Consider the following 27,954-nt stretch of genomic DNA (forward strand, 5'->3'; position numbering starts at 1 on the left):
GATCAAAAGCAAAAGCCCGGAAAACCCCTTTAACCCCCTGTTACTGTTGTTGCATGATATCTGAGAAGACTTGCGCATATCCAGGACAAATACTATTGTTTTCAGTGTATTATACTTCTGTGTATCTCCTAATGTTTATATTTCTGCATTATAATACAACATAAAAATATACTAATCGGTTTTACAATTTATAAACACAAATGATAATTTACACTAAAATATTTTTGGTCTTCTAAAACTAGGGGATGCTTTAATATGCAAAGCAAAAAGGTTAGAAGCGACAGTTAGCGTACCCCTGCCTCTCCCCTGGGTGGGGTCCATACTGAAACCTGTGGTAAAGATTACAATGTTTCCTGTCAAACTACGACATGTCAATTAGTTGTCACTTCTTCAGACATCACCTGCATGCAGCCACAAAGTGACCGTCGACTGCCAGGTGAGCAGGGGATTCTGTGGATTGTTAAGGGGATCCTTTTCTGGCTAACCAATATATATGATGAGATGGAGCAACAAGGGAAGAGATGTATAGTGCAGATATCAGGACGTTCTCTTAGAGAGTGTACCTTACCTTATAAGAAACAATTGATTGCAGGAATCAGGTGTGTGCATCATGATAGAAGATACTGCAGGAGTTTGTGCTTTCTAAGACTTGAGTCTATTGTTGCATAAGCAAAGCTTTTGTCTCCTTATGATTCAAAGTGGCCATAAAAAAGAAAGATTTGCCCCTCCTCCGAAAACTCTTTCTAGATTTTTCATTGTGGGGACACTTATTGAGAAAGAGACGTAGATCTAGAGATGTGTGAAATGAACTGTTTTCCGTGAGGATGTTTTCCTCTCCATCACTGCTGTTGCAACACAAGCATTTTCGTAGTTGGTCTTTTGCAGTGTTCCCCAACTCCAGTCCTCAGGGACCGCCAACAGGTCATGTTTTCAGGATTTCCTCAGTATTGCACAGGTGATGTAATTATCGTCGGTGCCTCAGACATTGCCACTGGTGGTCTTACCATAGGATATCCTGAAAACATGACCTGTTGGTGGTCCCTGAGGACTGGAGTTGGGGACCCCTGGTCTTTCGGACTGACTGTAACTTTCCCTTGAGGGATGGAATATTTCGCAACAGCATTGTGGAATTTGCCCTAATGTGGAATATTCAGCACCACAATCTGCACTTCTCATGCGTGGAATTGAAAATAGCAGAATTCTGGCAGCAATTTTGCATCAAAATCAGATTATTGTGAGGAATTCAGGGAGCGCATATTGTGCAACACTATTGCGGAATATCCCATCCCATGAGAAAGGTCCCCAAGAAGCCGAAATCTCTGTGGAAGGGCAATCAACTTTCCTCTACAGCTCAGAGTCTGAATGCCAGGCTCAAGTCACTGACTGCTCAGCAGCTACCTGGATACTCCGCTGGCTCTGATCTCTGCCAATAAAGACCAATGCAGGAAGAGAAGCTATCCTGCCAACAGTTAAACTTTGTATCCTGCACTACATATGACTTCACAGAGAGGGCAGTATAGAGTCAACCAAGAAATATAAGCCCAATTCACAGACGTGACTACCACTAAAAACGTATTTTATTAAATGTATTAAAAAACATAAACTGGGCACTACAAAGACAACACACAGCAACCAGGTACCTCCATACACAGATTCGTTATAGGAGGATAAGGACCTGGAGTTATTTGATACTTGATAAGCGATAAAGAGATGGTCCTGAATTGTTATGGGTGTCGACAAGACAGGATCACCATCTAGGTATTCACGTATGATGATCAGTACTTGAGTAAGCCAGTGCAAATACTCAGATCAGTACTAGAGTTGGTCAGTACTTATACCTTACGCGTTTCACCATTAGTTTGTTGGATCATCAGGATCCTGCACTACATATGGGAGCATTCACTGCCTGAGACACTATCTACGGGGTACACTGGGACTTTGGCACTATTTGCAGAGGCAGTCTCCACTTCAAACTCTTTAGGGGGACAGTGTCTGACAATGTGTATAGGTGCATTACTTACTACTTAGGCTGCGCTCACATCTCTGTAAGGAGCTTCCGTTGCAGATCTGGTATAAAGTGCTGGAGAAAAAAAGTCCCGCTGAACGGATCCCATTATAGTCAATGGAGTCCATTCGGTTTCATCATGAGAAAAATCTGTTTGGCCAGGGGATTTCCCTTCCCATAATGGAACAGGAAAGCAGAACCCCTGAACGCCGGTGTGAACGCAGCCTTAGGGCTTCTACCCGCTAGTGTTTTTTTAACGCTGCGATATCGCTGTGTTTTTTTCAATGGGACTTTCTAATGTTAAAATTGCATCGGACACAAATCACAAGTTTTTTCCTTTTACGATTTTTGTGCGATGATTTTAATATTAGAAAGTCCCATTGAAAAAAACACAGCGATATCGCAGCGTTAAAAAAAAACGCTAGCGGGCAGAAGCCCTAAGGCCTCATGTCCACAGGGAAAATCGGGCCCGCTACGGATTCTACATGTAGAATCTGCAGCGGGTCCCTCCTGCCCCGCGGACATGAGGGCTGAAAATAAGAATTTAAAAGAATTTACCTATCCGTAGCGGGCGGGGAAGGTCAGCTGTTCCTCACGGCCGGATCTTCTTTTTCGGCCGGCGGATGAATTCGTCACGCAGGCGGCACGTCGCCGGCACGTCGTCCACGTGCCGCGCGCATGCGCCGGGCACATCCGCCGAGCCGAAGCAAGAAAGATGCGGCCGTGAGGAAGAGCAGAGCTTCGCGGCCCGCTCCGGATGGGTAAATACTTTTAAATTCCTATTTTAGGTCTCCCGCGGATCCGGACGGCTTCCATAGAAGCCCGCGGGAGCCGTCCCCGCGGGAGACCCGCACGAAAATGGAGCATGGTCCAGATTTTTTCATGCTCCATTTTTTTTTTAAATCACTTTTATTGACGATCCGCGGGTATTTATCTACCCGCGGGTGGTCAATGCATCCCTATGGGATGCGGATCCGCATGCGGGAGATCCGCTGCGGATCTTAAATCATATTTTGCCCGTGGACATGAGCCCTAAAGGAGACATTCTAGGACGTTTACTGGGGAATGCTAGTCAACTAGTTGTGATGGGACGCTGGCCAGTGCTTGAATGTGGGAGTCTTACAGATGTGAGCACACTTACCTTTGCTTGACTTTTGTTAAAGAGGTTGTCTGGGATGATGTCATACAACAACCAGCTCTTCAGATGCCCCAATAATAAGGCCAGTTTCACGCGACCGAATTACGATTGCGAATCTACGATCGTCACCTGTTCGGACGATTCGCCGTATTCCAAGAATTGAGCATTGGCATGTCCACTCTCATGAATAGACAGAAATTCCAATTACGGAAATAAAATCGCAACATACTCTATTCTTGTGCGGAATCAAGTCAATGGAAGCTGGCCGGCCCACGGCCAAACCGCGTTATTGCCTAGCAAAAGCGTGGGGGAAAAAAAGATTTGGAAAAAAATCTGTACTGCACATGACCGAGGGCGCCCCGTCCGGACCATCCGCAATACAGATTTTAACATTTGCGCGCGGATGCTGGATTGCACTGCAGGCTCCTGCATGCGGAATCTAACCCGTCCATGTGAGACCGGCCTAAAGCTATTTATTATCAAAAGTATAAAGTTTTAAAACAGATGCAAACACATAAAGCAACTTCACCATGGTAACAAAGTTTTGGTTTGCGATTTTAATATTTTCTGGCGTGTAGATGCCGCACTGACTGGGCACTTAAAGGGGTTGTCCCGCGGCAGCAAGTGGGTCTATACACTTCTGTATGGCCATATTAATGCACTTTGTAATGTACATTGTGCATTAATTATGAGCCATACAGAAGTTATAAGAAGTTTTTCACTTACCTGCTCCGTTGCTGGTGTCCTCGTCTCCATGGAGCCGACTAATTTTCGGCCTCTAATGGCCAAATTAGCCGCGCTTGCGCAATCCGGGTCTTCTGCTGTCTTCAATGGGGCCGCTCGTGCAGAATGCCGGCTCCGTGTAGCTCCGCCCCGTCACATGCCGATTCCAGCCAATCAGGAGGCTGGAATCGGCAATGGACCTCACAGAAGCCCTGCGGTCCACCGAGGGTGAAGATCCCGGCGGCCATCTTCAGCAGGTGAGTATGAAGACGCCGGACCGCCGGGATTCGGGTAAGTACTACCCGGTTTGTTTTTTTAACCCCTGCATCGGGGTTGTCTCGCGCCGAACGGGGGGGGGGGGGGGTTAAAAAAAAAAAAAAAAAAAACGTTTCGGCGCGGGACAACCCCTTTAATGTCTCAATTCTATTTGGGTTTACTTTAGGGCGGTTCACATCACAGCAATTCACTGTGTGCCGCCTACATGGGACAGTTGCGTCTCGCCACCAATCGTAACGCACTATCTTGGCATGTATGCGCACCAAGATAAAACACACTGTGATCTTTATTGCATGCGTCTTTCAGGCAGTATGCGTGAGCAGCAACATGGGAGCCTATGGCAGGTTAGTACAACGTATTACGTGCACAAAACTTGCGCGTAATATACGGTCACCACACGTTCATGTGAAGGAGCCTTTAGATCCATTTGATAAGACAAAATGCTCATTTTCTTCCCAAAACATCGTCATTCCTGTCCGTGGTTCATGTTGGGAATTGCAGCTCAGCTGAAGTAAAGCTAAAGTAAAGCTGCAATACCAGACACAACCTGTGGATCTGTGGAGCGCTGTTTTTGTAAGAAAACAAATAAAAAAGACATCCGTGGACATGTGAGGATGGGAAGTTTCTCTATGCACCGATTTGCTGCTCTTATTCATTCTTTCGAAGTTATCTTGAAGCAGATCCATGGTTGGGACCTGTTTAAGGAGCGTGCGACATATTCTGCTTCCCACTCAACATTGTGGTAGGAGCGTGTGCTGGTGTACACAAAAACTTTTTGCATTTGGGACTCTGATCTCTAGAGGTTCGGCGTGGTTCCCGTAGTCCTCAGCCACTCGTACATCATCACTTCCTGGTTAGGGGACTCATAAATCCCACCTCCAGGAAGCGATGGCTGTGATTGCTTTAGCAGCAGTCAAAGAACCAATCAATGGAGCACTGAATGAACCAATGCGATGGCTGTGAAGTGGTTTATCCAGCACTGCATTGATTGGTTCTTCCACCACTGCTCAACCAATCACAGCCATCGCATTGGTTCATCCAGTGCTCTATTGATTGGTTTAGCAGCGGTCAAAGAACCAATCTCAGTCATTGCTTCCCGGAGGTGCGTCAGAACTGTGGAGAGCAGCAGGGGAAGGACCTAGACTGAGCTTGCTAGGTAAGTATAATAAGACCCCTCCCGAAAACAAGACCTAGTGCCTCTTTTGGGGCAAAAATTAATATAAGACAGGGTTGTATTTTCGGGAAAACACAGTATGCGTTACATTTGGCCCATAAAGTCTACATAATGCCAACCTTTGGTTAGTCATAATGTGCCCTCATGAAAGTATACTTTGCCTACATAGAGCAATAAATTGTCAACTTCCAAAGTGTCATGCTCCGAAAAAAGGTCCAGGCTCATGAGCCCAACTACCATGCCCAGAGACACAGTCCTCACCCCACAGCAGTCACCGACCTGCCACTAGTACCCCCGCTGACAGCCCCTGCCTACACTATGTTGACTATAGAGGAGCATATTATGAGCATACTATGAAGTTCTGAAGATGAACATATACCAAAAAATGTATACAAAAATGTGTTCTACTGCATTGTATACTTATGAGCATTGCACAATCTTCCTTTATTTACCTACAGTGGGCTTCATGCATGAACACGTTTCACTGTCGTCCAGAACAAACTATTTCATTTCCAAACTAGAGATGAGCGAGCACCAAAATGCTCGGGTGCTCGTTACTCGAGACGAAATTTTCGCGATGCTCAAGGGTTCATTTCGAGTAACGAACCCCATTGAAGTCAATGGGCGACCAGAGCATTTTTGTATTTTGCCGATGCTCGCTAAGGTTTCCATTTGTGAAAATCGGGGCAATTCAAGAAAGTGATGGGAACTACACAGCAACGCATAGGGCAGGCGAGGGGCTACATGTTGGGCTGCATCTCAAGTTCCCAGGTCCCACTATTAAGCCACAATAGCGGCAAGAGTGGCCCCCCTCCCAACAATTTTTACTTCTGAAAAACCCTCATTAGCAATGCATACCTTAGCTAAGCACCACACTACCTCCAACAAAGCACAATCACTGCCTGCATGACACTCCGCTGCCACTTCTCTTGGGTTACATGCTGCCCAACCCCTCCCCCCCCCCGCCCGCACGACCCAGTGTCCACAGCGCACAGCAAAGTATCCCTGTGCAGCCTTCAGCTGCCCTCATGCCACACCACCCTCATGTCTATTTATAAGTGCGTCTGCCATGAGGAGGAACCGCAGGCATACACTGCAGAGGGTTGGCACGGCTAGGCAGCGACCCTCTTTAAAAGGGGCTGGGCGATAGCCCACAATGCTGTACAGAAGCAATGAGAAATCCAATCCTGGGCCACCTCCATCTGGAGCTGCACACGTGGGCATAGCAATGGGGAACTTATGTGCCACACACTATTCATTCTGTCAAGGTGTCTGCATGCCCCAGTCAGACCGCGTTTTTTTAATAAATAGTCACAGGCAGGTACAACTCCGCAATGGGAATTCCGTGTGCACCTACAGCATGGGTGGCTCCCTGGAACCCACCGGCTGTACATAAATGTATCCCATTGCAGTGCCCTGGACAGCAGAGCTAACGTCAGATTAAATGCAGGTGGGCTTCGGCCCACACTGCATGCCCCAGTCAGACTGGGGTTCTTTAGAAGTGGACACATGCAGTTGCAACTCCGTGTGGACCGACAGCATGGGTGGGTCCCAGGAAGCCACCGGCGGTACATAAATATATCCCATTGCAGTGCCCAGCACAGCTGAGGTAATGTCAGGTTTAATGCAGGTGGGCTTCGGCCCACACTGCATGCCCCAGTCAGAATGGGGTTCTTTAGAAGTGGAAACATGCAGTTACAACTCCGTGTGGACCGACAGCATGGGTGGGTCCCAGGAAGCCACAGGCGGTACATAAATGTATCCCATTGCAGTGCCCAGCACAGCTAAGGTAATGTCAGGTTTAATGCAGGTGGGCTAAAAATTACTAGGATTACACTGTAGGCGAGGGCCCAAAAAAATTGGTGTACCAACAGTACTAATGTACCTCAGAAAAATTGCCCATGCCCAACCAAGAGGGCAGGTGAAACCCATTAATCGCTTTGGTTAATGTGGCTTAATTTGTAACTAGGCCTGGAGGCAGCCCAGTAAAAATAAAAATTGGTTCAGGTGAAAGTTTCAACGCTTTAATGAGCATTGAAACGTATAAACATTGTTTACAAGAGTTATATGACTGAGCCTTGTGGGCCTAAGAAAAATTGCCCGTTCGGCGTGATTACGTGAGGTTTCAGGAGGAGGAACAGGAGGAGGAGGATGAATATAATACACAGATTGATTAAGCTAAAAGGTCCCCGTTTTTGATGGTGATAGAGAACGATGCTTCCATCCGCGGGTGCAGCCTACGTATTGTTTAGGTATCGCTGCTGTCCGCTGGTGGAGAAGAGAAGTCTGGGGAAATCCAGCCTTTGTTCATCTTGATGAGTGTTAGCCTGTCGGCACTGTCGGTTGACAGGCGTGTACGCTTATCCGTGATGATTCCCCCAGCCGCACTAAACACCCTCTCTGACAAGACGCTAGCCGCAGGACAAGCAAGCACCTCCAGGGCATACAGCGCGAGTTCAGGCCACGTGTCCAGCTTCGACACCCAGTAGTTGTACGGGGCAGAGGCGTCACGGAGGACGGTCGTGCGATCGGCTACGTACTCCCTCACCATCCTTTTACAGTGCTCCCGCCGACTCAGCCTTGACTGGGGAGCGGTGACACAGTCTTGCTGGGGAGCCAGAAAGCTGTCAAAGGCCTTAGAGAGTGTTCCCCTGCCTGTGCTGTACATGCTGCCTGATCTCTGCGCCTCCCCTGCTACCTGGCCCTCGTAACTGCGCCTTCTGCCACTAGCGCTGTCGGATGGGAATTTTACCATCAACTTGTCCGCCAGGGTCCTGTGGTATAGCATCACTCTCGAACCCCTTTCCTCTTCGGGTATGAGAGTGGAAAGGTTCTCCTTATACCGTGGGTCGAGCAGTGTGTACACCCAGTAATCCGTAGTGGCCAGAATGCGTGTAACGCGAGGGTCACGAGAAAGGCATCCTAACATGAAGTCAGCCATGTGTGCCAGGGTACCTGTACGCAACACATGGCTGTCCTCACTAGGAAGATCACTTTCAGGATCCTCCTCCTCCTCAGGCCATACACGCTGAAAGGATGACAGGCAAGCAGCATGGGTACCGTCAGCAGTGGGCCAAGCTGTCTCTTCCCCCTCCTCCTCATCCTCCTCATGCTCCTCCTCCTCCTCCTCAACGCGCTGAGATATAGACATGAGGGTGCTCTGACTATCCAGCGACATACTGTCTTCCCCCGCTACCGTTTCTGAGCGCAAAGCGTCTGCCTTTATGCTTTGCAGGGAACTTCTCAAGAGGCATAGCAGAGGAATGGTGACGCTAATGATTGCAGCATCCCCGCTCACCATCTGGGTAGACTCCTCAAAGTTTCCAAGGACCTGGCAGATGTCTGCCAACCAGGCCCACTGTTCTGTAAAGAATTAAGGAGGCTGACTCCCACTATGCCGCCCATGTTGGAGTTGGTATTCCACTATAGCTCTACGCTGCTCATAGAGCCTGGCCAACATGTGGAGCGTAGAGTTCCACCGTGTGGGCACGTCACACAGCAGTCGGTGCACTGGCAGATTAAACCGATGTTGCAGGGTGCACAGGGTGGCAGCGTCCGTGTGGGACTTGCGGAAATGTGCGCTGAGCCGGCGCACCTTTCTGAGCAGGTCTGACAAGCGTGGGTAGCTTTTCAGAAAGCGCTGAACCACCAAATTAAAGACGTGGGCCAGGCATGGCACGTGCGTGAGGCTGCCGAGCTGCAGAGCCGCCACCAGGTTACGGCCGTTGTCACACACGACCATGCCCGGTTGGAGGCTCAGCGGCGAAAGCCAGCAGTCGGTCTGCTCTGTCAGACTCTGCAGCAGTTCGTGGGCCATGTGCCTCTTCTCTCCTAAGCTGAGTAGTTTCAGCACGGCCTGCTGACGCTTGCCCACCGCTGTGCTGCCACGCCGCGCGACACCGACTGCTGGCGACGTGCTGCTGCTGACACATCTTGATTGCGAGACAGAGGTTGCGTAGGAGGAGGAGGAGGAGGGTGGTTTAGTGGAGGAAGCATACACCGCCGCAGATACCAGCACCAAGCTGGGGCCCGCAATTCTGGGGGTGGGTAGGACGTGAGCGGTCCCAGCCTCCATTAAATTCACCCAATGTGCCGTCAGGGAGATATAGTGGCCCTGCCCGCCTGTGCTTGTCCACGTGTCCGTTGTTAAGTGGACCTTGGCAGTAAACGCGTTGGTAAGGGCGCGTACAATGTTGCGGGAGACGTGGTCGTGCAGGGCTGGGACGGCACATCGGGAAAAGTAGTGGCGACTGGGAACCGAGTAGCGCGGGGCCGCCGCCGCCATTATGCTTTTGAAAGCCTCCGTTTCTACAAGCCTATACGGCAGCATCTCCAGGCTGATCAATTTGGCTATGTGCACGTTTAACGCTTGAGCGTTCGGGTGCGTGGCGGCGTACTTGCGTTTGCGCTCAAACACTTGCGCTAGCGACGGCTGGACGGTGCGCTGAGAGACATTGGTGGATGGGGCCGAGGACAGCGGAGGTGAGGGTGTGGGTGCAGGCCAGGAGACGGTAGTGCCTGTGTCCTGAGAGGGGGGTTGGATCTCAGTGGCAGGTTGGGGCACAGGGGGAGAGGCAGTGGTGCAAACCGGAGGCGGTGAACGGCCTTCGTCCCAGCCTCATCCCCCGGACCCCGGGAACTTTCCAAAGGTTGGGCATCGGTCACGACAAACTCCTCCGGTGGGAGAGGAACCATTGCTGCCCATTCTGGGCAGGGGCCCGAGAACAGTACCTGGGAGTCTGCCTGCTCCTCAGAATGTGTCATTGTAATGGAGTGAGGAGGCTGGGAGGAAGGAGGAGCAGCAGCCAGAGGATTCAGAGTTGCAGCAGTGGACGGCATAGAACTCTGGGTGGTCGATAGATTGCTGGATGCACTTTCTGCCATCCACGACAGGACCTGCTCACACTGCTCATTTTCTAATAAAGGTCTACCGTGTGGACCCATTAATTGTGAGATGAATGTGGGGATGCCAGAAACGTGCCTCTCTCCTAATCCCGCAGCAGTCGGCTGCGATACACCTGGACCAGGAGCTCGGCCTGTGCCCACACCCTGACTTGGGCCTCCGCGTCCTCGCCCGTGTCCACGTCCTCTAGGCCTACCCCTACCCCTGAGCATGGTGTATTACGAGTAGAGCAGAAACAGAATGCCGTAATTAAATGTGCCACTTATTGGCCTGTGGTTGGAGGCTGACTTCGCTTACGGAACGCACAGCAGAGCCAGGAAAGAATTTTGCGCAAGCCTGTAGTGAGACGTAGGTGCGTATGACTGAGCTAGTGGAATTCACAGCGCTCAAGCAGTCAAGTGGCCAAAGGCCACTAGTAGGCCTTAAGTGTTTTGCTTCTATTTTTTGAAAGGCTGAGCTGAGACAGCAGACAGATACTTAGCTGCGTATTAATTAGGACTACTACCCCCAGCAGACACGCAGTACACTGAGGATGGTCACAGGCAGCCCAAATATAATTTTTTTCCCAAATTTGTTTGAAAAAGCCCACTGCCTATATAGACAGTATATGTCTTTCACGTTTTTCACTGTCCCTGCCTCACCAGTACTGCCCCTATACTATGTAAAATTACTGCAGACTGTCTCCCTCTGGACGGGATGACGGCGGTGATGTAACGGGCAACGCAGAGCCAGGAAACACTTTTGCGCAAGCCTGCTGTAACACTTAGCTGCGTATTAATTAGGACTGCTACCCGCAGCAGACACGCAGTACACTGAGGACGGTCACAGGCAGCCCAAATATTTTTTTTTTCCCAAATTTGTTTGAAAAAGCCCACTGCCTATATAGACAGTATATCTCTTTAACCTTTCCCACTGTCCCTGCCTCACCAGTACTGGCCCTATACTATGTACAATGACTGCAGACTCAGGACGCAATGCTCTGCACGCCCGCATATACAAAAAAAAAAGTGCAACACTGCTAAAAGCAGCCTCAACAGTACTGCACACGGTCAGATGTGGCCCTAAGAAGGACCGTTGGGGTTCTTCAAGCCTAAGATAACTCCTAACGCTCTCCCTATAGCAGCAGCAGCATCAGTAGCTGATCTATGTCAGAATGCATCTGTGGCGAGCCGCGGGCGGGGCCGATTTTTATACTCGGGTGACACCTGATCTCGCCAGCCACTCACTGCAGGGGGGTGGTATAGGGCTTGAACGTCGCAGGGGGAAGTTGTAATGCCTTCCCTGTCTTTCTATTGGCCAGAAAAGCGCGCTAACGTCTCAGAGATGAAAGTGAAAGTAACTCGAACATCCCGTGGTGCTCGCTTCCAGTAACGAGCATCTCGAACACGCTAATACTCGAACGAGTATCAAGCTCGGACGAGTACGTTCGCTCATCTCTATTCCAAACCCATTTTGTAGTTCCTGTGAACATTTTTGCTTGCACTGGTCTTTAAACATGAGGCCGAAAATGGTCCATGCGGTCCCTGCGATTCCTGGAGAATCACGCCATTCACCATCCCAACTTAGACCTGTATGCAGTTACTTCTAGGTGAGCCAATACAGGGGAGCAGAGCTACAGTGTAAAGTATGGTTGAAGGCAAAAGCAGCAGCCTGAGTCCATGATGAGACGGAAGGTAGACGGAATACACGGTAGAGAGCTGTTGTTTGGCTGACCTGGGCTTGTCTGAGTGTTCATGTCTTTTCAATAGGAAGATAAGAATAAGCCACCGCCAGAGGCTTATCTTCTGTGAGAGCGAAGAATTGCAAATGAGATGTTGGAACTATACCTCTACAGCGCCTCCTATTGGAAGGCAGCATTCTTGCAAGTCAATGGCAGACTTTTTAGCTGTTTGTACATGGTGATCTGTTCCTTCTGGAGAAGACTCTGGCTTTGGATCACAATTCCCAGTCATTGTTACAAGGCGTATTAAAAGGTCTGACATTAACTTGCAGGAATACTGCCTTCCAATAGAGGCATTGTTACATCTCTTCATTTGCATATTTCCCAAAGGAGCATGCATGGCCTATAAGTCTCATCACACCTTCTAGGTGCTCTCCCTAAGAAGAAATTATACCCTTCCTTACAAAGAATCATGCAAGTTGAAAGGTGAAAATGAACAGCGCTCGCGAATCAATCAGAACCATCATTTCCTAGAGGCGGGATTTATGAATCCCGTAACCAGGAAGCGATCTTCTGTGGGCAGCCGAGCTCTAGAGAGCAGTGGGAGGGACCTGACCGTACAATAGGGGACTAGAGCCTCCATGCCTGCCATATTACATCTTGTATCGAAGCTAGAGGCTGTAGAACAGAGTACTAGAGCCTTCATGCCTGCCCATATCACATCTTGTATCCAAGCTAGAGGTGGCCCAACAGGTTACTAGAGCCTCCATGCCAGCCCTATCACATCTTGTATCAAAGCTAGAGGTGGTATAACAGGGTACTAGAGTCTCCATGGCCACCCATATCACATCTTGTATCCAAGCTAAAGGTGGTACAACAGAGTACTAGAGCATCCATGCCCACGTGTATTGTATCTTGTATCCAAGCTAGAGGTGGTGCAATAGGGCACTAGAGCCTCCATACCCTCTGTATCACATTTTGTATCCAAGCTAGAGGCAGCCCAACAGGGTACTATAGCCTGTATCATAGAATCATAGAATGGTAGAGTTGGAAGGGACCTCCAGGGTCTTCGGGTCCAACCCCCTGCTCAGTGTAGGACTCACTAAATCATCCCAGACAGATATTTGTCCAGCCTTTGTTTGAACACTTCCATTGAAGCAGAACACACCACCTTCTTTGGTAACCTGTTCCACTCATTTATCACCCTCACTGTCAGAAAGTTTTTTTCTAATATCTAATCTGTGTCTTCTCCCTTTCAGTTTCATCCCATGATTTGCAGATCGCTCACCATTTTAGTAACTCTTCTCTGAACTTGCTCCAGTCTGTCGATGTCTTTTTTAATGTGGGGTGCCCAGAACTGGACACAGTATTCTAGATGAGGTCTGACTAAGGTAGAGTAGAGGGGATAATGACCTCACGTGATCTAGACTCTATGCTTCTCTTAATACACCCCAGAATTGTGTTTGCCTTTTTGGCTGCTGCATCACATTGTTGACTCATGTTTAGTCTATGATCTATTAGTATACCCAAGTTTTTGTCACATGTGCTGCTGCTTAGCCCAATTCCTCCCATTCTGTATGTGCTTGTTTCATTTTTCTTGCCCAGATGTAGGACTTTGTATTTCTCCTTGTTAAATACCATTCTGTTAGTCACCGACCACTATTGAAGCTTTTCTAGATCTTTTTGAATACTCTCTCTCTCTCTTCCCTGGTGTTAGCTATCCCTCCTAGCTTTGTATCGTTAGCAAATTTGATCGGTTTCCCATCAATTCCCTTCTCCAGATCATTTATAAAAATGTTGAACAACACTGGGCCTTGTGGTACCCCACGTGATACATTCTTCCACTTAGATGTGCAGCCATTTATGACCACTCTTTGAGTACCATCACTCAGCCAGTTGTGAATCCACCTAACAGTTGCCTTGTCAATCCCATATTTGGTCATTTTTACAATAAGTATGGTATGAGATACTTTGTCAAATGCTTTACTAAAGTCAAGGTATACTATATTCATCGCATTTCTCTGATCAATCCAGTTGGTGATTCTGTCATAGAAGGAAATTTTCATCCAAGTACTTGCATACATGCTATTTAAGAATTTGTTCAAAGATCTTTCCCGGTATAGAACCCCGCGTCATGACGTTCTGACGCTGGTCGCCATAGTAATATACCAACATACACTAGCGCTACCATACGTCCTCACGTCACCAGCGTCATGACGTAACCCCGCGTCATGACGCTCTGCACTTCTATGCCGGTAATCCACACCGGAGCCCATAATACATCCAAACAACCGCCCGCATCATAACTATATATATAGTTAGATAGCGGTATAGACGTAAAGTTAAAAAACTTCATGTATACATATGGCCACTCGGGTCACGTGATCACCACGTACCCGGAAGTGGTTTCAGTTTCATTTTCCACCGGCAACTATTGAGCTGACGTGGCACACATGACGTGGAGGTCATGTGGGCTGCTTACACCCGGTTATCCACCTTAGGAACATCAATACAAACATGTAAGTCCCTATATAAGGATGCATTGTTATGTTATGTTTTATGTACTTGATAAAGTCGCTTTTGCGCGACGAAACGCGTTGTACTTTATTAAATCTTTTAGACAATATTACATTGTCAACTCCAGTTGTTTGTTGAGACGGCGCAAGAGCATTTTTTTTTCAAACTTTTTTCATCGTTATCACGTTTCCGTGGGTCCAATCTACTATTGGACACAGAAGCTCTGCAGCAGACTCCAACAACTCAGGAACCTGGTCGACACCAGAGGAGTAAGACCCTTGAGAGGTCTGACAAGCAAACTTGGACTAGGAGGTGTTGGTGGGACCCCTCTCCACAGGGGTTTCCACCATACACCGGGTAAGTCCCATTTTATTTTATTTCCTTTTAAACTTTATTTTTATTCACTTATTCTGACCACCCAGCGACACCACCCAGTTAACTAGTTGAAGCGCCTCCCTGACTATCTTTTTATGTTTCCCGGTATAGAAGTCAGGCTCACAGGCTTGTAGTTTCCTGGATCCACCTTCTTCCCTTTTTTGAAGATAGGAACAACATTTGCTCTTTTCCAATCTCCTGGGACTTCTCCTGTTCTCCAATAATTTTCAAAGATTAATGTGAGTGGCTCAGCAATAAGCTGAGCTGCTTCCTTCAGTATCCTAGGATGTAATTCATCTGGACCTTGAGACTTGAATTCATTTAAGTTAGCTCTGAGTTCCCTCACCATTTCTCTGCTTATAGATAGCCTGCTTTCTTTTATTCCCCCAATAGCACAAAGAAGATCAGTTGATATTCCATCTACTTTCTGAGAAAACAGATACAAAATAGGATTTTAAAACATCTCAACATCATTCTTAACCAATTCACTGTTTTCTTCTTGTAAGCGTCCAATAGCATTTTTGACTTTTCTTTTGCTTTTGACCCCCCAAATTCTTTTTATTGCTTTTGGCCTCTGTTGCAAGCATCAATTCATTATCAGCTTTAGCTTTTCTGACACTTGCCCTACAGTTTCTGCCGACCGCATTACATTCTTCTTTAGATATTCCCCCCTCTTTCCATTTGATAAACATAATTTCTTTGTTTTTAACATATGTGCAAGTTCTGTGTTCATCCATCCTGGTCTCTTTAAATGCTTCCCATTCTTCCTTCTTTTAAGGGATTGTATCACATCTTGTATCCAAGCTAGAGGCGATACAACAGGGTACTAGAGCCTCCATGCCTGCCCATATCACATCTTATATCCAAGCTAGAGGAGCTACAACAGGGTACGAGAGCTTCCTTGCTCACCTGTATTACATCTTGTATCCAAGCTAGAGGCAGTACAACAGGGTCCTAGAGCCTCTATGCCCCCCTGTATCACATCTTGTATCCAAGCTAGAGGCGGTACAACAGGGTACTAGAGCCTCTATGCCCCCCTGTATCACATCTTGTATCCAAGCTAGAGGCGGTACAACAGGGTACTAGAGCCTCCATGCCCCCCGTATCACATCTTGTATCCAAGCTAGAGGCAGTACAACAGGGTCCTAGAGCCTCTATGCCCCCCTGTATCACATCTTGTATCCAAGCTAGAGGCGGTACAACAGGGTACTAGAGCCTCCATGCCCACCTGTATCACATCTTGTATCCAAGCTAGAGGCGGTACAACAGGGTACCAGAGCATCCATGTCTGCCCATATCACATCTTGTATCCAAGCTAGAGGTGGTACAACAGAGTACTAAAGCCTCCATGCCTGCTGGTATCACATCTCTTATCCAAGCTAGAGGTGGTACAACAGGGTACTAGAGCCTCCATGTCTGCTGGTATCACATCTTGTATCCAAGCTAGAGGTGGTACAACAGGGTACTAGTGCCTCCATGCCCCCCCCCCCCCATATCACATCCAAGATAGTCCTTTTGCTCTGATATTGTAACCATTTACTTATCTCAACATTGCAGCCAAACAGAGAAAGTTTCATTCGATTCTGACAACTTCGTCTGGATGCTTGATTTTTTTTCTACAATGAGTGTAAGAGCGCAATATGAAATAATAGTAATAACAGTAACGCACAATCGGTGGTTTCACTGCTTGGAAGTCATCTTTGCCATGCTCGGTGAGACTTCACATACTCCACCCTTCCTGTGACTCTGTGCAACGCCTAAACCACAAATAGAGAACTTCAGTGCCATGTGCAGAATTTGTTGAACCTTCAAAGATGTGTTATTGTAGGACAACATGTATCTGGAAAGCCCTTGTAGAACTGGTAAACATTGCTGCACCGCTGGATGCAGATTCGGTGACAAGGACTTTACGGCTTGTGCATCAGATACATTTCCCACCAATAAACGTAAACAGGTTGTGTAATGATGACTGGGTCATGTTATCTGGGCAATCTCAGCCCTCTGCTCTTCTGTCTAGGTTTTCAGAACTTCTATGGAGAGATGATTATACATATTGTCCCCTGAAGACTGGAGCCGGGACCCTCATTGCTGAACCGGTGAGTTCTCAAGACGCTGCTGATAGACAACTAATAACAAGTGGAATTACCTGGATTTCTGCACTGATTATTAGGATATTATGGTTTGATTGTTCTCTAAGGGCGCCCACCCACTGGCGATTTTTTTCCCTGCGAAATTCGCAGCATTTTTTTCTCTGCAGGAGTCTATGGGACTTGTAATGTTAAAATCGCGATCGCGAAAAATTGCGATTTCGCGGTAAATTGCGATTTTGCGCGATCGCGATTTTAACATTACAAGTCCCATAGACCCCTGCAGAGAAAAAAATGCTGCGAATTTCGCAGGGAAAAAAAATCGCCAGTGGGTGGGCGCCCTAAGGCCGGTTTCACACGAGCATAAGACCGATTGCGCGCTCCTCAGTGCAATGTATTTGCGCACTGACCAATGCTTTTTTTGTGCGTATCGGCATATTTCACTGTACGTTTTCTGCCTGCAGGGCATGTTCCCTTGTGCGCAGCAAACAAACACCCCGGTTGAAATGGCTAATGAATTCCAGATATGTTATTTTTCTATTTGCACAGTGTGTTACGCATCTCCTAGCGTATTACGCGCACATTTGCGCACCCTCTATTGACTTCTATGGGAACTTTTTGTGCGCAAATATGCAGAGAGATAGAACACGACTGAAATGCACGTGAAAAACATGGAAATTTGAATAAACCCATTGAAATCAATAGAATTCAATTTTCTGCGTATTGCACGTGCAAATACATGCACCAATATGTCCTTGTGAGGCCGGCCCAAGGGTGCTCCCACATGGAACGTTTATCGTTGGCCCAAGCGAACGTTACAAACTATGTCAGTTCGCTGGTTCTCTCAGGCAGTCAGTTTAGACACACAGATATATCATTTTTCTTATTCTTCGTTAGGAGGATCGTTGGGCCGTTCAGTCCGCTGTACTGCTGACTGAGAACGACTGGTATTTAAACCGAACGATTAGCGAACGGGCCAACAATGACTTTTTTTACTTCCATAAAATGAACGATAAGCAGACACATTATCACTTATCATTCCATCGTTTTCCGTGTTTACACTGAACAATTAGCATTCATTTTCGCTAGTTTAACCCCTTGAGTGGCGGGTTTCCTACCACCCTGTCGTGCCCACCAGGGCAGGTTTTTTAAAATGGTCTAATCATTGAATTTCAACCAGTTTTGCAGTTGCGTCTCAAGAGCCATAACTTTTTCATTTTTCCATTGACATGGCCATATGAGGGCTTGTTTTTTGCGGGACAAGTTGTGATTTTTTAAACAGGGGAGAGGAAAAAAAAAAAAATGGGGAAAAAAGAAAAAAAGGGGCCATGTCATTAAGGGGTTAAATAATGTATTAACTTCCTTCTCTGGGTCATTACGACGCACACGGATACCACATGTGTGATTGTATTTTTGATTTTTTACAAAGTAAAGGGAGACAAGTGTTTTTTTTATTTTTTTAATAATTTTTTTACTTTTTTTTTTTTTAATTTTTTTTAATTTTTTTTTTTTGTCCCTTTAGGGGACTTCCACAGGGACCCATCAGGACCCCTGATCACATTCCGGGGGTCCGATGGTGACAGCCCTTTACATGCTGCAGTGACAGCCCTTTATATGCTGCAGTCACATAGACTGCAGCATGTAAAGGGTTAACACAGCAGAGATCGGAGGTTTTCTCTGATCTCTGCTGTAAGAGCTAGTACCTAGCTGTCCTCTGACAGCTAACAACCAGCTCTCCCTGCCACAGAGACCATGGGCTTGCTTCTGACAAGCCGATGGTCTCTATGGCAACTTGTAAACAAAGCAGGACATTGCCGACATATCGGCACTATCTTCTGCTGGTTTTTCAAAGCCCTTGCACTCACTGCTCTGTGTGGGTCTGTGCAGGCAGAGCACACTGTCACAGCTTGTGGCATTGTGCTCTGCAGCTCCCATAGTGATACATAGCCCGGAAATCTTCTGGGCTATGTTGCTATGAGCAGTGGAGCTCGTCCCGGAAATTTTCCGGGCGTGCCACTCAAGGGGTTAAACAATTCTTTTAGATGACAATCTTTCCATTTAAGGGCCGCCAGTCATACTTGCTTAGTCCATTAAAGAGCACCTGCCACGTCCTCATGTGGGCTGCATAGCCCGGCTGACTCCAAAGAATCTTATGTTTTATTCACCCCTATTCTCCCATATGGTATATGTTTAGATTTGTTTCTCAGCAATGTGAATGTGTCAAGTGGGCTGTCCCTTCTGATCACTGTCAATGGGTGATGTCAGGCTTGATTAACAGTGAGTGGTGGTCACTACCCACTTGACACTTCCACAGTGCCAGGAGCCAAATCTCATACGAGCCAATACGGGAGAAAGAGATGGGTACAAACAAAAGAAAGACATCATTGGATTTAGCGGGACTGTGGCTATAACGCTATGGACCTGGCCCTGCTGACATGAGGACATGACTGGTCCTTTTTAAATAAAAGGACACAAAGCCTGGTTACTGACAAATCTGTGATTCTCAAGAGGTGTGAACCAAACCTCAAGACCAACTACTTTCTTTCAAAAGACACATCTCTGTGATGGCAACAACCGCCAAACATGTGGAACCTGAACATTCCCTACATGGTCCTAAGAACAGCCGGTGGTCCTAAGAACAGCCGGTGAAATGCAAGTGATACGGTTCTGACCTTCAAAGCCATTTTTACTAGGGCTCCTTTCAAACGACAGTATTCTGGTCACCTAAGCTGTGATACCCCTAGTGTCATCAGTTTAACTAGTGGCAACAGTTAGAAGCCACATGCATGGGGCTACTAAACTCTTAATTGAAGAACACTGATCTGTGATTCTGTATTTACTTACCTTTGTTATAAAAGCATATGGGGAGATTTATCAAATGCTACTTGATGTAGAAAAGTTGCAAAATTTAGCTCGACTTGCAGTAAAATTTTGCAACTTTCTTGAAAACGGGGAATGAGTGCCCGGAAATAAAAGGACACAAAATTATTAGAGATGAGCGAGCATACTCATCCGAGCTTGATACTCGTTCGAGTATTAGGGTGTTCAAGATGCTCGTTACTCGTAACGAGTACCACGCGGTGTTCGAGTTACTTTCATTTTCTTCCCTGAGAAATTTGCGCGCTTTTCTGGCCAATAGAAAGACAGGGAAGGCATTACAACTTCCCCCTGCAACGTTCAAGCCCTATACCACCCCCCTGCAGTGAGTGGCTGGCGAGATTAGGTGTCACCCGAGTATTAAAATCTGCCCTTCTCTATATGCGCTCAATGGGGCCGGCGGCAGCAGCGCCGACCCCATTGAGAACATATAGAAGACAAATCATTCTTCTCTGCCACAGCTGTAACAGCTGTGGCAGAGAAGAACGATGTTTGCCCATTGAATTCAATGGAGCCGGCAATACAGCAGGTTCCACTGAAAGCAATGGGCTGCCGGCGATTGCAGGATGAATTGTTGGGAAGGGGTTAAATATATAAGCCCTTCCCTGCAATTCATCCAGAAATGTGTTACAATAAAAATATATACCGGCGTATAAGGCGACGGGGCGTATAAGACGACCCCCCAACTGTCACCTTATACGCTGGGAATACAGCGGAGCAAAGAATAAAAATCATTACTCACTTCTCCTGGCGTTCTGCGCCGCTGCTGCTGCAGGCTGTCGCTCCCTCCTGGTTCCCGGCAGAGCATTGCTTTCTCTACGAAGGGCTTTAAATCCCCGCCTCCAGAAACACACGTGCCTTCAGCCAATCACAGCCAATGACAATGATGTCATTGAATGGCTGTGATTGGCTGAAGGCACGTGTGTTTCTGGAGGCGGGGATTTCAACCACTGCGTCCAGAAAGCAATGCTCTGCCGGGGACCAGGAGGGAGCGACAGCCTGCAGCAGCGCCGCAGAACACAAGGAGAAGTGAGTAATGATTTTTATACTTTGCTCCGCTGTATTCCCGGCGTGTAAGGTGACAGTTGGGGGGTCGTCTTATACGCCCCGTCGCCTTATACGCCGGTATATATTTTTATTGTAACACTTTTCTGGATGAATTGCAGGGAAGGGCTTATATATTTAAGCCCTTCCCGACAATTCATCCCGCGATCGCCGGCAGCCCATTGCTTTCAGTGGAACCTGCTGTATTGCTGGCTCCATTGAATTCAATGGGCAAACATCGTTCTTCTCTGCCACAGCTGTTACAGCTATGGCAGAGGAGAACGATCTTTATGCTGACAGTGGGGGGGGGGCACTCTTGCCACTATTGTGGCTTAATAGTGGGACCTGGGAACTTGAGATGCAGCCCTGCATGTAGCCCCTCGCCTGCCCTATCCGTTGCTGTGTCGTTCCCATCACTTTCTTGAATTGCCCAGATTTTCACAAATGAAAACCTTAGCGAGCATCGGCGATATACAAAAATGCTCGGGTCGCCCATTGACTTCAATGGGGTTCGTTACTCGAAACGAACCCTCGAGCATCGCGAAAAGTTCGTCCCGAGTAACGAGCACCCGAGCATTTTGGTGCTCGCTCATCTCTAAAAATTATGTATAATTTCTGCCAGAAACAGGAATAAATTGTGCCAAAAATCTACTCCAGCTTGTAGCATAGAGTTTAATGCAGGTGTATGGGGATGCCGAGATGTGCTTATAGTATGTAGACTTCATATATTGGGCAGATCGTTTGAAACATCAGTCCTAATAAATCTCCCCTCTGATCGCGGTACGGACCACATCAGTCCTACTAAATATGAATAGATGTAATAATACATTTTTAGGAGATTTGTAGTCTTCCTGGAAAAATGTTTGTGCAATACAGATCTATTGTTTATCCAGTTTTCATGCGTAATGAAGTGCCGCTGCATTACATTACTAAAACACAGAAATAACCGCACTAAATGAGCCCTTTGGTTAATAATTGTCAGGATACAATGTAGCATATTAGAGTCCTGATTGTGAGTGTGCTGCCCTCGCACCCGCACCATTGACGGGCAGTCGTGTATCTGCTTGCATACACAGAGGCTGTCCGTCATTGCTGAAGGGGTAGAAAGTAGACTCATTTTTTGTACCATTTGTTGTATTAGCCCAGTGAGCAAATTATTTTAATATATGACTTTAATAGGGAACTATGACACATCTGCTTTAATGCTATTGATTATTCCTGTATTGTATATTTTTGACTCTACGGACTGCACTAATATTACACATGTATGGATTGTAAAGTTAAAGAGACTCTGCCACCTACTTTTACCCCTATAAGCTAATCTTATATCCTCATAGTATTATAGGTGACCTGCTGAGTCCGTGGATGTAAGTGTTATACATACTTTCCTGTTGAAAGTTGCTGCTGAATGCATTGAGCAGAGATGCTAAGTACACCTCCCATTATAAAATTAGAATAGGAGGACTACCGAACAGTGGAGCTTTCAGCACTCAGACCGGGGAAACAATGGGGGAGAAAAGTATTGTAGAATGGTAGAGTTGGAAGGGACCTCCAGGGTCATCGGGTCCGACCCCCTGCTCAGTGCAGGATTCACTAAATCATCCCAGACAGATATTTGTCCAGCCTTTGTATGAACACTTCCATTGAAGGAGAACTCACCACCTCCCGTGGTAACCTGTTCCACTCATTGATCCCCCTCACTGTCTAATATCTAATCTGTGTCTCCCCCCCCCCCTTTCAGTTTCATGCAGGACTTTGCATTTCTCCTGGTTAAATACCATTCTGTTAGTCACCACCCACTGTTCAAGCTTTTCTAGAACTTTTTGAACACTCTTTCTCTTCCCCGGTGTTAGCTATCCTTCCTAGCTTTGTGTCGTCAGCAAATTTGATCAGTTTCCCATCAAGTCCCTCCTCCAGATCATTTATAACAATGTTGACCAACACTGGGCCCAGGACAGAGCCTTGTGGTCCCCACTTGATACATTCTTCCACTTGCCTTGTCAATCCCATATTTGGTCATTTTTTCAATAAGTATTGTATGACACTAGTATCACAATAACATCCCCGGACTCAGCAGGACACCCACTTTCAGCCCATAAGCTTAGCTCTTAGGGGTAAAAGTGGAGATAGAGTTTATTTAAGAAAAATACTGTAGGCCGTGCACAATTAAATCAATCGTTTTATTTTCTAGACTCTGGCGGCCATCATGAACCTGACATCCAACCAATGCCTAGAGTTAGTGAGCAAACAAAATATTAACATTATATTGTTACATTATAACCTGACTGGGCGTCTAAACGACCGTCCAAATGACAGTAGCATTCCTCTGAAGATAACCAGCATTCTAATCAGTCTGCTCATCATCCTGGAGAACCTGTCCGTGCTGGTGGCCCTGCTAAGGTGAGATACAATGAAGTAGGAACAGGCTTACAATCGGCATTCACTGAAGAGAAATGACTTCTTTTCTACATTTCTCAACCCAAAATTTTTATAGCTCATTATTTTAGCAATAAGAGAAAATATTATCATGTATTTAGGAGATAACAAGGGTGGTGCTCATAGGTCTCCTATCAAGGGCATGTTATCTTAAATACAGGCTATTTTCCCCCCTTTCATATTAAAGGTGTTGTCTCATGAAAGCAATGCCGGCTCTTTTCACATTGTCCTCTTCTATCCTGTACTGGATCTGTCTTGGGTTTCTGTCGTCTACCATGTTTCCCCGAAAATAGGTTCTACCCCAATAGTAAGACCTATCGGGTTTTCGGGGGGGGCTTGAAATATAGCCCCCCCCTCCCTCCCCGTGAAAATAGAACCTATCTTGGGTGCCCCCCCCCCAAAAAAATACTCACGTGGTCTGCAGCAGGGGTGGTGTCGTCGGCGGTGGTGGCAGCGGCAGCGGCGGTGGTGGTGGTGTCAGCGGCAGCAGCAGTGGCGGCAGTGCCCGGCATCCTCCTCCATCTCACAGCTGCCAATTACTGAATGGCTGTGATTGGCTCATCGAGCACTGGCTGTGATTGGCTGCCAGCGCTCGATCAGCCAATCACAGCGCTCGCTTTGTTGGAAGCGGGGTATTCAAAGCCCCGTAGCCAGCAGAAGGCAGCTGTGAGACGAAGAGGATGCCGCGCCACCACCGGACACCATTGGGAGGTAAGTAAAGCCCCCCCCCCCAAAAAAAATAAGACACTGTGCCCTTTTTGTGGCAAAAGAAATATAAGACAGTGTCTTATTTTTGGGGAAACACGGTATGAAGAAAACTGCACAAGGATGGACACCAAAACAGAAGAATGGGGTTCAATATGTGAGAAGCAGACCTCTTTGGTCTCCGTTTCATATGGTTTCCGCACCTGTCAGTCCTTTTAGCTATTTAAGCAGGGATAACGGTCAGGGTTTGTCCTAATGGGATAACCTCTTTAGCTATAAAATAAGTTAGATATTGGCTTTACACTTCATCATGCTTTTGTTTTCTTTTTAGGTTCCTCCGTTTGAGACGTTGGGTTCACTGCTGTTTGGCAAACATTGCTTTTAGTGATCTCCTAGCTGGCATTTCATACCTGCTAAATGTATGTCTTTCAGGTGAAATTACTTTCCGACTGACCCCACAACAATGGTTTCTAAGAGAAGGCCTTCTCTTTACCACTCTAGCTGCCTCTACTTTCAGCCTGTTTATAACGGCAGTTGAGCGATATTGTACAATGGTGGCTCTAGTCTCAGAGAGTCGCTCTAGAAAAGTGCTGCGTGCACAGGGCTTGATTATTTTATGTTGGGTCCTGGCTGCTATTGTTGGGTCTTTGCCTTTGCTTGGGTGGAACTGCCTATGCCATATTGAAACCTGCTCCAGCCTGCTTCCCCTTTACTCAAGGAAATATATTTTATTTAGCCTTGGACTTCTGTCCATTAGCCTTATTGGGATTATTGGTTTTTACTGCACTATTTATTACCTAGTGTGTTGCAATGCCAGACGGACTGCAGTTACAAGCCAAAGCCGGCGTGCCTTACACTTACTTCAAACCATTCTCATCATCTTAGGCTCATTTGTCCTCTGCTGGACTCCACTTTTTGCCAATCTTTTGGTGGATTCCTCATGCACTCCACCTTCCTGTAAGTCGCCATTAGGACTGGAGTGGGTGCTTGCCTTAGCTGTCTTGAACTCAGGTTTGAACCCTTTAATTTACTCTTTAAGGAGCTCAGAAGTCCGTAAAGCAATGGCAGCATTCTTCTGCTGTGCTTGTACTATGGCTGGTATTGAGGTACGATCATGTCACAAGCAAGGCCTAGACATCACCTCTGGCTCTTCAAATGAAAGTTCACTCAGAAGAAAAAGCAGTGTACGCCTTTCACGGGCATTAAGCTTTAGAAGTCCTGTAACCAGTATTTCTAGTGTGCCTAGTCAATAAGAAGTCTTTCATATACAGTGTCTTACGTATAGCATGTCCAATGATTGGTGATCATACAGCATATAACAAAGTAAAGAAGATGGAAAGAAAAGAAAACTTTGATAACTATGGATTATCTTCTGTGATATCAATCTTTTATCCCCATACCTAGCTGTAAATAAAGTATGTTGACTGATTAAGGTGGCATATATAATATTACGCAGCATTACATTGTAGTTTAAGCACTTTATTGCTTTAAATGTTTACAGTAGCCGGTGATAAGCATTATAGGAGAATGAATTGTCCACCTACTGGACAGTGCTGCATGGACCAATGTGGGAACAGATTGAACTCTGGGGGATCATTTTCCTAATGTTGATCTGTAATTTGCACATGAAGTTCAAATTGCTAAAAGTTTTTAGACTGGCCTGTATGTAGTAAAAATGCTGATACAATGGCACAAACGTCCAGAACTGAACCTTCGTAACTGACAATGATCTTCTTGGTCACAGTTTGGTTAGTCTGTGCTCTGGAATCCTTGGTCTCTAGATGGAACCGAACAGCACTGGATGGACTGCATTGACTATAATGGGGTCTGTTCATTTTCCGCCCGGCTGCTCGGCTTTTTGATGGAATTTTCTCTTTTCTAGATCCAAAAGAATGCGAACTATTCTATCGATTTGTATTTAAAAGGGTATTAGGCCGCTTTTACTTGGCATGATTATCATACAAATCACTCGCTAAATCGAGCAGCTTGCATTATAGTTGTTTAATGTGAACGCATGCAGTGAAAGATCGGATCTCTCGCGCAGAACTCGTTGGTCTGTTGCTACATCGTTCCATGTAAACCGGCCTTTGTTCATCTATGACGACAGCCCCTTTACTGTGAATAGAGGAAAGTGGCCCGGAGTGATCCCCGGCTCGCTCTGTCTCCATTCACTGAGTGATTAGCGTTCCTATGTAAAAGCACAGGAGCTATAATCGCTGGTACTGAAGTGTCCAACAGTCGTCCCGGGTAAAAGGGGCTTTACTGTGAGAAACCATTATCACCTATTCATTGGAAAGGTGGTTACAGCTCGGCTATCTTCGGTGGGGACATAGACTTTGCATGACGGAGCAGCAGGATGTAGCATGTCCACCACTCCACTCAAACTCCTCCTAGCTGTGGGCTTGTGGCTTGAGGTACCAAGGTGCCCATTATGGCGATTGGTAGGAGTCCCAGCAGTGGGGCTTCCACAGAACTAGCAGTTATTACCTATCCAGTGGATATCTGATACGTGCTTCTGACCAGAAGCATATCTAAGTAGATAACTTTGGGGGACAAAACTCAGTGGTTTGCAAAGTTAACAAATGTTGGCAGGCTAGGGGCATTGGTTGAGTAAAGCTAGAGGGCACTTTCTACTATGTAGACTGGTTTGAACTTCATGTTCTCTTTTAAGTTCAAGATCAGGAGTCTTCTTTCAGAGGACAAGCATGCATAGTGGAGCATATATGTACTGGGAGGGCCATCTAGTGGAGAAAGCACAAAACTTGTATATACTTTATATACCTTTTTCAACTTATATACTGATACCGAAATGCTGAAAAACATAAAAACACAGTGGTCTGTTTTTTTTAGACTTGTATGTATATATGTGAACATATTAATGTGATCGAGGTGTAATGTGTTTTTCAGGTATGTATATGTATTATAATATGATGTTACACCAAAATAAATCTGCTTTTAAAGCTTTTTTCAGTCTGTTTTTTGAAAATCAAGTAATAAAGTATGTGACTCGTTGTCATCCACCTCATGGCTATAGTTTTTCGGGCCAGGAATAATACCTCTCTAATAAATATTTTGTCGTGATGAATCCACGCCTCCTCATCCAGCAGTCCAGATAATGGTACTTTAGGGTCCACAGCTCGAGGTTTGGGGCCTAGGGATAAACCCGCACTCCACAATTCAGGAAATATATAAACATAGCAAGAAAGAAAGAAAGGGAAATAAATGCACAGTAGGCCAAGCATGTTAGAAAAGAAATATTTTTTTTAATTTTCTTTATTATTATCTTATTTTCAATTGTTTATTGTATATTACAAAGTAATACTGTATTGACAGAAATGTGTTATAAGTAAAAACAGCAAAAACGAAGTATGAGTAATTGTATACATGCTGCAATGTATGTTATATTGCTTCGTGATTTTGCTAATCAAACGAAGTTAAAAAAGTATGTGATTCAGTTCCATAAAAGAGACTCAGGATTTGAAGGAAAGTGTAAGTTTGCAAGAAGAAAATGGAAAGAGGGTGGTGTTACGTTCGTGTGGGCAAGTGAGCACCGCGCCCACACGAACGTTACCAAACATAGGGAGCACCAGGTGAAGCAACCACCAATTAGCACCTCTCTCTATCTTCTACAAAGGAAGATGACCAAGGACCTACCTGGGCGGGGACATTGCCCCAGTAGGGGATGGTCAGGCAGTCTTCGGATCTGGGCCCTTGCTGCCCCTAGGAACCCACACACCCAGGCTAGGACGCATACATGGAAATCACGCATTTACTGGAGTAGCTGTTGCTTTAACCCCTTCCCGCTCCTGGACGTACCTGGTACGTCATGCCATTAAAGTGTCGCCGCGGTGACAATCGCGGCAACACAGCAGCGATCCTGGCTGATATCGTCAGCAGACAAGTGAGGCATCCGGGCTGGGGACCAATCAGAGCGGTCCCTCCCCCACGATCGCAGTGATTGGTCAGGGAAAAACTCCCTGACCAATCACAGCGCAGCAGCGGACTTCGCGCTGTTTACAGTAGGGGCTCCATGT

At 46.5% G+C, this 27,954-nt stretch overlaps 1 protein-coding gene across 2 annotated transcripts; it reads left to right on the forward strand.

Annotated features, from left to right (window-relative positions):
* The first annotated feature begins 374 nt into the window (after positions 1–374).
* Positions 375–26,885, forward strand: S1PR4 (sphingosine-1-phosphate receptor 4). Of its 2 annotated transcripts, XM_066602069.1 has the most exons (4): positions 375–436; positions 16,789–16,867; positions 22,971–23,179; positions 24,252–26,885. In XM_066602069.1, the coding sequence occupies exons 3-4, from the start codon at positions 22,986–22,988 to the stop codon at positions 25,171–25,173; spliced, it is 1,116 nt and encodes a 371-aa protein (XP_066458166.1). In that variant the 5' UTR covers positions 375–436; positions 16,789–16,867; positions 22,971–22,985; the 3' UTR covers positions 25,174–26,885. The 2 variants fall into 2 exon arrangements, with proteins under 2 accessions (XP_066458166.1, XP_066458164.1); XM_066602067.1 differs by lacking the exon at positions 375–436 and having other exon boundaries at positions 16,699–16,867.
* Positions 26,886–27,954: the final 1,069 nt, after the last annotated feature.

The sequence above is a fragment of the Eleutherodactylus coqui genome, chromosome 5 (genome assembly GCF_035609145.1).
Source record: "Eleutherodactylus coqui strain aEleCoq1 chromosome 5, aEleCoq1.hap1, whole genome shotgun sequence".
NCBI lineage: Eukaryota > Metazoa > Chordata > Amphibia > Anura > Eleutherodactylidae > Eleutherodactylus > Eleutherodactylus coqui.

Excerpts from the sequence above, each read along its gene's own strand:
- S1PR4 (XM_066602067.1), top strand. The coding sequence starts at position 16,748 with ATGTTATCTGGGCAATCTCAGCCCTCTGCTCTTCTGTCTAGGTTTTCA. Across the intron at positions 16,868-22,970 it reads GGACCCTCATTGCTGAACCG|ACTCTGGCGGCCATCATGAA; the intron begins GTGAGTTCTCAA and ends TTTATTTTCTAG. Across the intron at positions 23,180-24,251 it reads GTGCTGGTGGCCCTGCTAAG|GTTCCTCCGTTTGAGACGTT; the intron begins GTGAGATACAAT and ends TTTTCTTTTTAG.